At 50.3% G+C, this 15,890-nt stretch overlaps 1 protein-coding gene across 1 annotated transcript in view; it reads left to right on the top strand.

Annotated features, from left to right (window-relative positions):
• Positions 1–4,571: 4,571 nt before the first annotated feature.
• Positions 4,572–15,890, top strand: part of C8HXorf38 (chromosome 8 CXorf38 homolog) — a 111,697-nt gene continuing 100,378 nt past the window's right edge. The window contains exon 1 of the mRNA XM_078658288.1: positions 4,572–5,011. Coding sequence (XP_078514414.1) covers positions 4,799–5,011 — 213 coding nt within the window. The 5' untranslated portion in view covers positions 4,572–4,798. The remainder of the gene's footprint in view (positions 5,012–15,890) is intronic.

Below are 15,890 nucleotides of genomic sequence, written 5' to 3'. Positions count from 1 at the left end.
GGGTGAGAGGTCGGCGGAGCATAGCTGGCGGTTGGGGGTGTAGAAAGAGAGCCGTCTGTTGAGGTAGGCTGGGCCGGTCTTGTGGAGTGCCTTGTGTGTGTGGATGAGGAGATTGAAGGATATCCTCTTGTTGACCGGGAGCCAGTGCAGGTTTCTCAGGTGGGGGGTGATGTGGCCGTGTCGTGGTACATCGAGGATCAGTCGTGCCGAGGCGTTTTGGATGCGTTGTAGTTGATTGATGAGCTTCGTCGGGGCTCCCGCATAGAGGGCGTTTCCGTAGTCGAGTCTGCTGCTGACAAGGGCCTGGGTGACTGTCTTTCTCATATCTGTCAGGATCCATCTATAGATCTTGCGGAGCATGCGGAGGGTGTTGAAGCAGGAGGAGGAGACGGCGTTGACTTGCTTGATCATTGAGAGCGTTGAGTCGAGGATGATTCCCAGGTTGCGTGCATGGTCGGTGGGGGTCGGGGCTGCCCTCAGTGCCGTTGGCCACCAGGAGTCACCCCAGGCTGACGGGTTGGAGGCGAGGATGAGGACCTTCGTCTTGTCCGAGTTCAGCTTCAGACGGCTGATCTTCATCCAGTCAGCGATGGCCTTCATTCCTTCATGGAGGTTGGCTTTGGCGTGATGGGGTCCTTGATGAGGAAGAGGATCAGTTGAGTGTCGTCGGCGTAGGAGATTATGTTGAGGTCGTGCTGTCGGGCAACGTTGGCAAGCGGGGCCATGTAAATGTTGCACAGTGTCGGGCTGAGGGAGGATCCTTGGGGTACGCCGCAGATGATCTCGGAGGCTTCGGAACGGAATGGGGGGAGGCAGACGCTCTGGGTTCTGCCGGAGAGGAAGGAGGTGGCCCATTCCAGAGCCTTGTCTCGGATCCCTACGGCATGGAGGCGTGTGCAGTGGCTGATGGTGTCGAAGGCGGCGGAGAGGTCTAGGAGGATGAGTGCTGCAGTCTCCCCGTTGTCTAGCAGGGTCCTGATGTCGTCGGTGGCGGCGATGAGGGTGGTCTCGGTGCTGTGGTTGCTGCGGAACCCTGACTGGGAAGGGTCCAGGATTCTGTTCTCTTCGAGGTATCGGGTTAGCTGTCTGTTAACGATTTTCTCGATGACCTTGGCAGGGAAGGGGAGCAGAGATGGGTTGGACGTTCTTGATGTCTCTAGGGTCTGCCTTGGGTTTTTTGAGTAGGGCGTTGATCTCGGCGTGTTTCCAGCTCTCTGGGAAGGTCACGGTCTCAAGGGAGAGATTGATGACTTTGCGTAGGTGGGGTGCGATGGAGCTGCTTGCTTTGTTGAAGACGTGGTGCGGGAATGGGTCTGACGGAGAGCCGGAGTGGATTGTGCTCATGGTCTTGATAGTGTCATCGACGCTCAAGCTGGTCCAGCATAGCAAGGGGACGTGGTCGATGGTGTGTGGAGGGTCTGTTGTGTTGCTGTCTGGGTGTTGAAGCTGTCGTGGATGTCTGCTATCTTGCGGTGGAAGAAGGTGGCGAGGGAGTCGCACAGGACTTGCGACTGCGGGGGATGTCTTTGGTGTTGGAGCTGAGGTTGGAGAGTTCCTTCACGATGTTGAAGAGCTCCTTGCTGTAGTGTGCGTTGTTGTCGAGGGGGTCTTTGAAGGAAATCTTCTTGGCAGCCCTGATGAGGTGGTGGTGGTTGCGGATGGCGTCCTTGTGTGCTGCATGGCTGTCCGGAGTTTGTTCACTGTGCCATTTCTTCTCTAGTTTCCGGCAGGCTTGCTTGGAATCTAGGAGTTCTGCGGTGAACCAGCTGGCCCTCTTGCTGGTGTCTCTGTGGGGGGATTTCTTCAGCGGGCGAGGGTGTTGGTACAGTCCTCGATCCAGCGTCTGAGGTTGTGGCCAGCGATGTCAGTGTTGGAGGGTTCGGTGGGTGGGCTGAGAGCGAGGTTTGCATGTAGTTGGTCTTCGGTGATTTTGCTCCGGCGGGGGATCTGTTGGGTGCGGTGGTGTGTGGTGGGTTTCTGGAAGGTGAAGTGGATGCAGCGGTGGTCAGTCCAGAGGAGTTCGATGGTGTGGCTGACGGAGATGTGCGGGCTTGAGGAGAAGATGGGGTCGAGCGTGTGGCCAGCCGAGTGGGTGGGCATTGTGACGAGGTGTCTCAGTCCGAGGTTGGCGAGGTTATCAATCAGGGTTGTGGAGTTGTTGTCATTGTTGTTCTCAAGGTAAAAGTTCAGGTCTCTGAGGAGGATGTAGTTGGTGGAGGTCAGGGCATGCGTGCTGATGAAGTCGGGGTCCGGGGGTCGGTAGACGAGGGTGCCTCTGAGGGTGGAGTTGGGGTCTGTGTGGATCTGGAAATGCATGTGTTCGGCGGTGCTGAGCGTGTCGTCAGTGCTAGTTGATGCTGTTCTTGTGGACGATGGCGATTCTTCCTCCGACTCCATTGGTGCGGTCTCTGCGGGTGATCTTGTAGCCGTCTGGGATGGCTATGGCGATGTCGGGTGGGGAGGAGTTGTTCAACCAGGTCTCTGTCAGGAAGGCGACGTCCGGGGAGGTTGTGTTGAACAGGTCCCAGAGCTCGACGGCGTGTTTGCGTGCGGAGCGGGTGTTCAGTGGTATGCATCGGAGGTGATTGAGGTCTTTCTTGGCAGGTGGTTCGTCGGCTCTGTGGCTGGTGTAGCTGCAGTTCTGACAGGTGAAGGGACCGTGTGTGCGTTTTGGGGCGGCCTTGAAGCAGTTGTGGGTCCGTCCGGGGTTGAGAGCGTGCACAGTACTGGTGCCGTAGTGGCGGCGGTCGTCACAGCGGGTGCGTGGGCCAGGGGTTCTGGTGCGGTCCAGGAGCAGACGGGCACCAATGGGCTTGCCGCACGCCAGCGGCGCAAAAGGGCAGCTGCCGGCATGTATGGGGAGGTGGGAGTGAGGAGCAGCTGGGAGGCGGAAGGCAGGGGCAGCGAATGGGCAGTCAGGGGTGCGGAGCCGCAGGGGACACAGCGACGGGGGCGGTGAGGGGCGACGAAGGAACAGAAGGCAAAAGGGCACAACAATTGAGGGGGAAACGAGTGGCACAGAGGGCAAAAACGTCGCAAAAAGGGCAAAAAGGTCACAAGAGTACAGGGGGTAATGAGTGGCACAGAAGATAAAAGGTCACAAGAAGGGCAAAAAGATCACAGAAAAACGGGGGAAACGAGTGGCACAGAAGGCAGAAAGGTCACAGAAATGCAGGGGCAGCTAAGCAACAGAAGGCAAAAATGGGCAGAGAGACACGGGGCCGCAAGGGGAGCAGAAGGAAAAACTGGGCAGAGAGACACGGTGGCAGCGAGGGGAGCAGAAGTGAAACCGGGCAGAGAGACACGGGGGCAGCGAGAGGAACAGAGGGAGAGAATGGGCACAGACCACGTACAGGCAGCGGGGGAGACAGACAACAGCAGTCACAGACACAACAATGAAAATGCAGTCACTGCAACGGGAGCAATGAAAGAAAATACAGGCAATACAATGGAGGATGAGCAAACCTACGGTCTACCACTGGCCACCAGGGATGAGGCGCAGGTGGTAGTCTGCGGGTGGAGGAGGGCCTCAAACTTCCTCAGCAGCGGCAGCTGGGCAGGGAGGCACAGACGGTGCTGTGCGGAGTGGGAGCAACCTACCTGGAAGGGTCAAGGGTCGCTCATTCATAACTGCATCACAGTTATGAATTTCTTACTATTGTAATGAGACTTCAGGAAGCTGAGGTGTATATTATAAAAGATGATTTATTAGTCTCAGTCGCAGATAAGTATATTCATAGTAGGTTCTCATCCTAGTCCTTTAGGCAGCCCAACCATGAGCAGCCTCCCTGCTGCTTAGCCCATTCTCCAACTTACCCTCCCCACCTCGCAGGCACCCAAGAATTCCATTGCATCACCACACACTCCAGCATTCCACACAGCACATTCACAATGGCTGAACAACAAGGACCAGAGCACCAGGGAATATGCATAGTAAAGTATAAAAGATATAACACTTCCTTTACAAAGAGACATGGGGGCTCATTTTCCTTGCTAACATTATGGCAGAGGACACCTTTGCTGCAAAAGGGGGGGGGGCACGTGTGTGTGCTCATTTCTTCTCAGAAAGGGACACACACATACATGCGGATAGACCCGGTTCAGGTGGAAGACTCCTGATTTTTTAAGCCAAAATGGCTTTATTTTGGCTGTCCCCGCCTGAAATTGCCTTTGTTTCAATTGAATTCATTGTGGGAAATACATTCTCTTGATTGTTTGTTAATAATCTCCCACTTTCCTCTTCTAAAATATTGGCATGTATGTAGAAAGCCTGTTTCAAGATTGAAGTGATGGTCTGGCATGATGTGAAAGGTGTGAAAGAAGAACAGGAGATAGATTGCATCTCAGGGTCACATCTATCATTAATGCAGCAGCCGCAGTTACATGCGAGCCCAGGAGTGCAAGCATTCTAATTATGAGGAGTAGTGTTTTTGGTCAATTCTGTTTATTTTGTTTTTTACTGTTCGTAATACCTAATTGCATTTCATAGTCTTTACATTTCTGTAGCCTTTTTTGTCATTATGTAGGTTGGGTTTGTTTTGGGGTTCTTTTATTTTCGATTGGGCTTTTTCATAGGTGCCCAATTACAGTAAAGACAGGAAGTTATTGGGACGTTTCTGCTGTCTATAGGGCATTTGACAAGGAGTCGCTTCAGCTGGATTTTTATTGTTCAGACTCTATCCTCTCACTACGGCCAGTTATAGCTGCATTTTGTTCATTTAATTTTTCCACCTGCACCTGAGCTGCTGCTCTCTGCGCCTGGTTGTAATCGGTGCGCACCGGGAAGGCGCCGCGGGGGATGGTGCTGTCTGAGCTGGCCGTGCGGCTGAACAATGCCGACTACAAGAACTGGGTGAAGGCCGGCCACTGCCTGCTGCTGCTCAAGAGCTCCCTGGAGGGCTTCGTGGGCTCCCAGATGAAGAGCTTCCACCAGCGCCTCCTCACCGAGAGCCCCGTGCTGGGCCGAGGCAGGCAGCGCTGCACGGGGCACTGCCGGGCGCAGGGCAGGCAGGTGAGTGCAGCGCGAGGACTGAGTGTTCACGTCACACGCAGGTGCGGGAGCCACGCCATTCCTTTGGGATAATAGCGACAGATACAGCGCCTAGACGCACTAAGCTCTGGCATCTGGGACCCTTCTGTGTCGCCCTCTACGGGCAAATTACTTCTCAGAAATTTAGTGTTAATAACAGGGTGACCACCTGACACGGAGGCAAATTCTGGCCAGGACTGTTTCAATTCTAGAGAAAGAGTCAGAATTCAGGACAAATAGTCACTTTTAAAGACACAATAGAGGCAATGGACATTCCCTATCCTTTATCAGTGTATTTATTTATTATTTTGTATATTGTGTTATTTATTCACTCTCAGCTACATATATAAGTTCCTCTAGGCATGTTCCATTCATGTGGCCTGCATTATGTTGTTGTTCAATAGTAAATTGATGCCCTTGAGCACAATGTCAAGGGCATATATGCCGAATATTTTTGAAGAGGAAAGTGGGAGATTTAAAAAATAATGATAAAAAAGGAGAATGTATTTCTGCCATTCACGGCTGTTGAAGCAGAGGCAGTTTCATGCGAGAGACAGCCAAAATGAAGTCATTTTTGGCTTCAAAAGCCGGAAGTCTCCCTCCTGAATTGGGTCTATTGGCATGTGTGCAAGGGCACAGCCCCTATCAGAATTTACCCAAACTTGAAAAGAAAGTCCAAGTAACATTTTGATTACGTTTGTAAACATTTCAAACCCCATGGTGAACAGTTTTGGAAATATTAGGGGAAAGCGACTTTATCACCATTTGTTAGTTAAGATAAGTTGAATAAAAACATCTGGTTCACTTCACCTTCCATCAGACATCAAACCCAAAAAAAACAAGCATTGGCATAGCCAATAGGTCTCGCCTTTGGGACCTTATAAGTGTTTAGCCATGCAACGGTTGATATTGTTGCACCAAGGATATTGTGCTGCATAACTAAATACTTATTAGGTCCCAAAAGCGAGACCTATTGGCTATGCCAATGCTTGTTAATGTATAGTTAATGAATAAACAACTGTTGTTTTACGAATGTCTAAATTAGGAAGACAGTGCCACTATGTGGCCGACTGTCATAAGTGTGGGTGTTGATAATTAAGTGCTGGTGCCGAGCACCAGAAATGACCAACTCAAATTAAGCACTGGGCCCACAAAAATGGGTGCCAGTGCCCACACTTATAACCACTGGCAGAAATAAAACTTCAGACATGGTTACTGTCTTGCGGATCAAGCAAGGCTACTTTGAATCTGTTCCCCTCTACAAGTGACAACTACAAATCCGTCATGGCAGCTGAGCTTGCTCTTAGAGTCTTCCTACAAGAGCAACTGCATACCTTCTAGTTTTCAAGCTAGTTTAATGTTGGCTCTTTATAATGATGATCAGCAGTCGATAAGATGAAATGAATTTAGTTTATTTTAATTCATAAACCACAGACCCACCAGAGCAGCAGGGCAGACATCCCAACTCTCCAGAAACCAACCGCCTTCTCTCACAAGCACAGTACCAACATTCTAAGGTTGCATCACACAGTTCCACAGATGACATAAGCATATTCTAAAAGTGATCTAATAAAAACATACAATAACAAACACAAAAGACAGAATAAGACCTACTACCACATGTATCTTTTTACAAAAATAAATAAAAATAAAAACTAAACATCCAAAATATAATCGTCAAATTTCTTGGGAATTTTAGAAATTCTTTTATGAGGAACAAAATTAACCTGAGGAGAGGATTCCACTGACTCTTGTAGGTCAGAAGCAGAAGATTCGATTGACTCCTGTAGATTAGAAGCAGGAACATAAGAAGCTTCAGAACAACCCTCAAGATCATCATGACAATCAGAAGAAACAAAATTTTCAGCACTATCAACATGTGCAGAAACATCAGTAAGCACGTCAGAAGCAAGAAATTCCTTTTCTTGTACAAGATCATTCCAAATGCAACCACCATCCTCATCTTTAGCAAAGAAACGTTCTTGCCCAGGTTTTAGAAGAATAACTGAACCCTTGCTCCACCAACTCTTCTCAGCAAGAAAAACAGCAGAATCAGTTACTCTTTCGACCTGAAAAGGATTGGAAAGCTTGGAAGAACCTTTGCCAGAAAAGGTGGGCTTCAAAACACGTACCCAATCGCCAACCTTGATGAACTTATCTTTGGACTTCATGGAGGCGTCATGATAAATTTTGCCTGCAGTACGAGACTCCTGAATGTTCTGTTTAACTTCATCAATGATACCTTTCATGTTGACATCCTGCCTAACACTCTTAACAAAGTTAGGTCTTAAAACAGATCTTGCTTGTCTGCCCCTCATAAGTAAATACGGTGAAAAACCAGTAGAAGAATTCAGAGTAATGTGGTAACTCCACAATTTCTCCTTCAAAAATTGTAAAACATCCAACTTGCTATCTAAGGCAGCCTGAATGCCCTCCTTAATAAATCTATTGGCCCTCTCCACTTGGCCATTGGCCCTAGGACAATATAAAGGAGTGGTTTCAGACTTAACGCCAAATTTTTCCAAAAACCCTTTCATTTTCCTGGAAACAAATTGCACCCCGTTATCGGATAAAATGAGATTAGGAGCGCCTTCCAAACTGAACACAAAATCCAAAAAATCAATAACAGCATCAGTATTGGGATGTTCCACAAAGGTGTAATAGATCCACTTAGAAAAATTATCAATAACCACAGTGGAAAATCTCTTGTCCCTACCTAAGCACTCAAAGGGACCAGAAAAGTCAATAGAAATTCTATCCCAAGGACCAACAGCTCCTTCTCTGAGAGACAAAGGTTGAGACGAAACATTCCAGTGCTTATCAGCCCTGACGCAGACAGGACAATCATCAATCACTTTCTCAATACCTGCGTCCATGCCCGGCCACCAGTAATGGTCCTTAAGAATCCTTTTCGTACCAGAGATACCAGGATGACCAGCGTGAGCAAGCTTGATGAGTTTATTCCTTAAACCAACAGGAGGAATAAATAAATGTTGACGCAATAAAATATTCCCCTCAATGCTAAGCTCATCAGCAATCTGAGCAAAACTTCTCAAACAATCATTTAAATTCCTAATGGGAGGCCAACCCACACCAACAAAATTCTTGACTTTATTAAGCACCAAATCACTGTCCATAGCCTCAATCCACTCTTCCTCTGAAATGCTCAACTCAAAAGAACTCACAGCATCAACCAGAGCCACAACACATTCTTGTTCATCCAAAATATCATTATTATCTTCTTCACAGGGAGGTAGCCTAGATAAACAATCAGCAGTGAAGTTTTCCCCACCCGGAATATGTTGCGTCTCAAAATTGTATTCTTGTAGTCTGGCAACCTAACAAGTCTAGATGACGCCTTGCCACTCCTGACACCATCCATCATGAATACAAGCGGTTTATGATCAGTGACAAGAACAAAAGGCCTGCCCCACAAGAAACTTTTGAACTTTTCAACGGCCCAAACACAGGCTAAGGCCTCCTTCTCAATAGTACTGTAGTGCTTTTCAGCACCCCGAATTGCTCAAGAAATGAAAGATATAACTCTTTCCCTACCATCAAAAATTTGAGAAAAAACAGCACCAAGACCAATAGTACTTGCATCCACGGTGACAAAGGATTTACCCTGAGGATCGAAAGTCTTAAGACCAGGTGCTTTAGAAATAAGCTTTTTAACATTGACAAATGCTTCATCATGAATCTTGCTCCAAATAAACTGAACACCCTTCCTAAGTAACTGCCTGAGAGGTTCCACTACTAACGCATACCCTTTCACAAACCTTGAATAGTACTCTCCCAGACCTAAGAAAGAGCGCAAAGAATCTTTGTCCTTGGGTGTACAGATATTATCCAAAGTGTTGACCAAATCTTCTTTGGGAAAAATGCCATCAGCCGTAATTCTATGTCCTAAATAATTTAGCTCTTCAACCAAAAATTTGCACTTTTCCTTGCTGACAGTCATGCCTTTAGTACCAAGAATGCCCAGAACCTTATTGAGAAAAACATTGTGTTGTTCACTTGTTTCAGCAAAAATTAATATATCATCCTGGAATGACTGAACACCAGTAATACCGTGAAACAAGTTCTCTGAAACACACTGGCTGCTGAAGCAAGACCAAATGGCATTCTTAAAAATCTATACAATCCAAAAGGCGTAATAAAGGTGGTAAGATCCTTAGAAGAATCATCCAGAAGCACCTGATGATAGGCAGATTTGAGGTCTATAATAGAAAAATATTTGGCACCATTAACAGCTGACAACATATCCTGAATGCGGGGTAAAGGATGCGTGTCAACGACAATGTTTTTATTAAGGGACCTCAAATCTACACATAGCCTCAAATCTTGATTCTTTTTGAGTGCCAAAACAGTAGCTGACACCCATTCAGAACTATCAGTTGGCTCAATGATACCTTCTGAGCATAAAGTATCAAGATGGACCTTCAATTTCTCCCGCATACCAAGTGGAACCATGCGTACTTTATGTTGAATGGGAATTGCATTCTTCTTTAACTTAATTTTATGCAAATAGCCTTTGACTTGACCCACAACATTTTTAAACACATTTGAATGTTTCTTAAGAATCATTTCTAAACTATATTTTTCCATGTAAATATTGTTAACATCAAATTCTCTAAGTTGCAGAGGACGTTCAGAACCAGGACACAAGATTACACCCAGCCTACCTAAATCAAACCACCCAACTATATTCTTCCCATCAATGGCAACATAAATTTTAGTAAAAATCTTCCTAGACTCAAATTCTAACGAATCTTCAAAGTAACCTAACATGGTTATATCAAAGTTACCGAAAGCTTTTGGATTAATGTCGGATTTATGGAGAATAACATTTTTCAAATTTTCCTTGAAAAACACATCAGACAAAATAGTGATCGGTGAGCCAGAATCAGCCATGGCTTGAAAAGAAATATCACCAACCAACACAATGCCTAACGGTGCTTTAAAAGGCAAATTGATATTGTTCACAGAATAATCAAAAACATTGTCGTAGATGGTTAATAACATGTTCTACAAATCTTCTTCAACAACCTCAACATTATTAGTTTAGGACGCCCCCGCGCCGCACGGCCACCAGCTGCTGCGAGTGCCTCCCCGCCTGCCTCTCTGCTCGGCCAGCCGCCGCGCTCGCCTCGTGCTCGCCTCCTGCCTTGCCTCTGTTTGTTTTGGTGTTTTAACTGTTGGTGCATTTCTCTTTTGTATTCTGTATTTTTACTTGGTTCCCCTCTTTTTGCCTGTTTTTCCCCCGTCTCTTCCCTCCCCGCTTCCCGCCACCGCCGCTAAACCCCGCCCCTTTTTCATTCTGTACCCTCCCCGCTCCCGCCTCCCAGCTGCTCCGCCCTCCCTCGCACTTGGCCATATATGGCGACCGTGCGACGCAGGTGAGTGTGTCCTAGTTTAGGACGCCCCCGCGCCGCACGGCCACCAGCTGCTGCGAGTGCCTCCCCGCCTGCCTCTCTGCTCGGCCAGCCGCCGCGCTCGCCTCGTGCTCGCCTCCTGCCTTGCCTCTGTTTGTTTTGGTGTTTTAACTGTTGGTGCATTTCTCTTTTGTATTCTGTATTTTTACTTGGTTCCCCTCTTTTTGCCTGTTTTTCCCCCGTCTCTTCTCTTCCCGCTCCCCGCTTCCCGCCACCGCCGCTAAACCCCGCCCCTTTTTCATTCTGTACCCTCCCCGCTCCCGCCTCCCAGCTGCTCCGCCCTCCCTCGCACTTGGCCATATATGGCGACCGTGCGACGCAGGTGAGTGTGTCCTAGTTTAGGACGCCCCCGCGCCGCACGGCCACCAGCTGCTGCGAGTGCCTCCCCGCCTGCCTCTCTGCTCGGCCAGCCGCCGCGCTCGCCTCGTGCTCGCCTCCTGCCTTGCCTCTGTTTGTTTTGGTGTTTTAACTGTTGGTGCATTTCTCTTTTGTATTCTGTATTTTTACTTGGTTCCCCTCTTTTTGCCTGGTTTTCCCCGTCTCTTCCCTCCCCGCTCCCCGCTTCCCGCCACCGCCGCTAAACCCCGCCCCTTTTTCATTCTGTACCCTCCCCGCTCCCGCCTCCCAGCTGCTCCGCCCTCCCTCGCACTTGGCCATATATGGCGACCGTGCGACGCAGGTGAGTGTGTCCTAGTTTAGGACGCCCCCGCGCCGCACGGCCACCAGCTGCTGCGAGTGCCTCCCCGCCTGCCTCTCTGCTCGGCCAGCCGCCGCGCTCGCCTCGTGCTCGCCTCCTGCCTTGCCTCTGTTTGTTTTGGTGTTTTAACTGTTGGTGCATTTCTCTTTTGTATTCTGTATTTTTACTTGGTTCCCCTCTTTTTGCCTGTTTTTCCCCCTGTCTCTTCCCTCCCCGCTCCCCGCTTCCCGCCACAGCCGCTAAACCCCGCCCCTTTTTCATTCTGTACCCTCCCCTCTCCCGCCTCCCAGCTGCTCCGCCCTCCCTCGCACTTCGCCATATATGGCGACCGTGCGAACGCGCAGCGGTGACGCGCAGCGGGCGCGCCGATTGTGCGCCGAAGGCGCGCCAAAGGTAAGCCCGTCTGCGCCCGTCCGCGCCTGGACCGCGCCCAGTGCCAGGACCCCTGGCCCCCACCGACCCCAGCCCACCCGCCGGACGTACGACGCCACCACCCTCAACGCACTCAACGCCGGCCGAACCCCTGTATGCTACCAAGCCACCCCGAGACGCACCCACGGACCCTTCAGCTGCTGCTCCTGCAAGTTCACCTGCATCCGGACCTGCACCACACCCGCACCCACCAAGACCAAGACGAGCAACAACAGCAGCCACCTGAAGTGCATCCTGCTCAACACCCGCTCCATCCACAGACACGCCGTCGAGCTCTGGAACCTGCTCGACACCACAGACCCAGACGTCGCCTTCCTCACGGAAACCTGGATGAACGCCTCCTCAGCGCCCGACATCGCCATCGCCATCCCCGACGGCTACAAGATCATCCGGAGAGACCGCGTCAACCAGACAGGAGGAGGCATCGCCATCATCCACAGGAACACCATCCGCATCACGACCAACACCGACGACACCATCGCACCCGCCGAACACCTGCACTTCCAGATCCACGTCAACCCCAAGACCACCCTCAGAGGCACCCTCATCTACAGACCCCCGGGACCACGCACACAATTCAGCGAGGACATCGGCGACTTCATCAGCCCGCTCGCCCTCCCCTCAGCCGACTACATCCTCCTCGGGGACCTCAACTTCCACCTGGAGAACATCGACGACCGCAACACCACCACCCTGCTGGAAAACCTCGCAAACCTGGGACTCAAGCAGCTGGTGACCACCCCCACCCACCTCGCCGGACACACACTCGACGCCGTCTTCTCATCCAGCAAAGACATCGCCTTCAGCCACGCCACTGGACTCCACTGGACGGACCACAGCTGCGTCCACTTCACCTTCAGAAGAACGACGACCCACCACCACCAGCAACAGGTTGCCCGAAGAAGCTGGAACAAGATCACAGCCGACCAGCTCGCCGCTTCCCTGGGTCAGCACCCTCCCGCCAGCTCAGCGAACCCCAGCCAGGCCGCCGACAACCTCACGAAGTGGATCAGCAACTGCGCGGACGAACTCGCCCCGCTGAGGACCCCGCCCAGCAGACCCGGCAGCAAGAAAACCCCATGGTTCACAGACGAACTCAAGACCTCCAAGAAGGACTGCCGAGCCCTCGAGAAAGTCTGGAGAAGGGAACCAACACCGGACAACATGACCACCCTCAAGCTTGCCACCCGGAAGCACCACCAACTGATCCGCGCCACCAAGAAAACTGCATTCCAGGACCGGCTGGACAACAACACACACAACTGCAAGGAACTCTTCAACATCGTGAAAGAGCTCTCCAACCCCAGCGCCGGAAACAACGACATCACCCCATCGCAAGACCTCTGCAACTCCCTCGCCTCCTACTTCCACAACAAGATCACGGACATTCACAACAGCTTCAGCATTCAACCATCGCACACAACGACCGCAGCACCGCCGCCCACCACCACCCTCCGCGCCTGGACTCCGATCAGCACCGATGACACCGTCCGCATGATGAACTCCATCCACTCCGGATCTCCGAACGACCCCTGCCCTCACCACGTCTTCAACAAGGCCGACGCTGTCATCGCACCCCACCTGCGGGACATCATCAACACCTCCTTCGACACCGCCACCTTCCCGGAGGGCTGGAAGCACGCCGAGCTCAGCGCTCTACTTAAGAAACCCACTACGGACCCCACCGAACTCAAGAATTACCGCCCTATCTCGCTCCTCCCGTTCCCAGCCAAAGTCATCGAGAAGACCGTCAACAAACAGCTGGCCGCCTTCCTCGAGACTAATGGATCCCTCGACCCCTCACAGTCCGGCTTCCGTGCCAACCACAGCACCGAGACCGCCCTCATCGCTGCCACCGATGACATCCGAGCCCTGATGGACAACGGAGAAACAGCGGCCCTCATCCTCCTAGACCTCTCCGCGGCTTTCGACACTGTCTGCCACCGCACCCTAGTGCAGCGCCTCAGCAACATCGGAATTCAGGGGAAGGCACTGGAATGGATCGTCTCCTTCCTCGACGGAAGAACACAGAGAGTCCGTCTACCACCGTACAAGTCAGAGGCCACCGGAGTCATCTGCGGCGTCCCTCAAGGATCCTCCCTGAGCCCCACCCTCTTCAACGTCCACATGAGCCCCCTCGCGACCATCGCACGCCAACACAACCTGAACATCATCTCCTACGCCGATGACACCCAGCTGATCCTCTCCCTGACCAACGACCCCGCCGCCGCCAGAGCCAACCTTCACGAAGGGATGAAAGATGTAGCCGAGTGGATGACGACCAGCCGCCTGAAACTGACCTCAGACAAGACGGAAGTCCTCATCCTGGGTTCCTCGCCCTCCGCCTGGGACGACTCCTGGTGGCCCCCCGCCTTGGGCACCGCACCCAAACCGACAGACCACGCACGCAACCTGGGCTTCATCCTGGACTCCTCCCTCTCCATGACCAGACAAGTCAACGCCGTCTCCTCGTCATGCTTCAACATCCTGCGCATGCTACGGAAGATCTTCCGGTGGATCCCCACCGAAACCAGGAAGACGGTCACCCAGGCCCTCGTCACCAGCCGACTGGACTACGGCAACGCCCTCTACGCCGGAACCACCGCCAAGCTCCAGAAGAGACTCCAGCGGATCCAGAACGCCTCAGCCAGACTCATCCTCGACATCCCCCGACGCAGCCACATCTCCGGACATCTGAGAGACCTGCACTGGCTCCCCGTCAACAAGAGAATCACCTTCCGTCTCCTCACCCACGCACACAAAGCCCTGCACGACCAAGGCCCGAGCTACCTCAACAACCGCATCAACTTCTACACTCCTAAACGCCACCTCCGATCAGCCAGTCACGCCCTCGCCGCCGTCCCCCGCATCCGAAGAACGACAACAGGAGGAAGGTCCTTCTCCTACCTGGCCGCCAAGACCTGGAACTCCCTCCCGACCGACCTGCGCCTGACCCAAGACCACCTCTCCTTCAGGAAGAAGCTCAAGACCTGGCTGTTCGAGCAGTAGCAGCACCCCCCCCTCCCAAGCGCCTTGAGACCCTCCGGGTGAGTAGTGCGCTCTACAGATGTCACTGATTGATTGATTGATTGATTGATTAACACTCGAATTAGAAGAACTAGAATTTTTTTTAGGTGCATGGCAAACAGAAGAAAAATGGCCAACTTTACCACAATTAACACATTTTCTCTTAATGGCAGGACAGTTGACATTATTTGCTAAATGTGTTTTAGAACCACATCTATAACAGGATGACTTGTTATTAGGAACTTGTTTAAAACCAGACCTTCCTTTGTTAGAAAATTGTACTGCACAGACAGATGAAGTAGAAGATGAGTTGAAAGATTTAGAACTTTCAGCAGAAATGACTCTAGAAGATAAAATGGATCTCTCAATCCCTTTGGCCAAATCAACCGCCTCACTTAAAGTGGGATTGCGACAAGCTAAGAGCCTTTCCTGAACTTTTTTAGATTCACATTCAAAAATTAGTTGATCCCTAATGCAATAATCAACAGTTGCTCCATAGTCACAATTAGCAGCTAACACCCTTAAGGCAGCAACATATTCTTCAATGGTCTCATCAGGAAACTGCTTCCTTTTATGGAATGCATGCCTTTCAATAAGAACATTAGGCTCATCTTGAAATTGTTTCTCAAGCCTGGCTACCGCTTCCTTATAGCAGTTCCATCCATCACCACCACCACTAGGTGGTGGAATAGGAATTACGTTTTTGAAAATTTCAATAGCAGCAGAACCCAAAAAGCTGAATAAGATGGCCTTTAATCTTTCAGGAGAAAATTTGGATCCGTCAATAGCCACAATGTAATTCTCAAAACTTTCAAACCACTTTTTCCATTCCAACTTTGGCTTACCTGGAACTTGTAGAAAAATTGTGGGTTGATTGCAAATTTGCGCATTAGCCATGTCCAGATTCTGAATAAATTAGAGCAAAGAAGAAAAGTGAAAACAAAATAATCAAAAGTCTTCCAAGAAAAAGCAACTGAAATATATTTCTCCTTTGTGAATGAATTACCAATAAAGATTGCTTCCAAACTAAAGATCAAAGTAACAATAAGTGTGCGCACCACTGTAGATGCGCTTGCAACAGAACACTTCTAATGAAAAATGCCTTATGAAACAGAATGCTTCCAAAGAACTAAAATTGAATTAAAGTGTGCGCACCACTGGGTTTTGTGCACATATAGTAAAGTCACAAATGAAATAAATTGAAGTAATGTGTGTGCATCACAGAAATTGCGCTAGTGACATAAGGCCTTTGATGAATTAAAATTGAAGT

This window comes from Lissotriton helveticus, chromosome 8, assembly GCF_964261635.1.
Source record: "Lissotriton helveticus chromosome 8, aLisHel1.1, whole genome shotgun sequence".
NCBI classification, from domain to species: Eukaryota; Metazoa; Chordata; class Amphibia; order Caudata; family Salamandridae; genus Lissotriton; species Lissotriton helveticus.
Note: the sequence above shows the minus strand (reverse complement) of the source record. Positions and strands in the feature narration are given on the sequence as shown.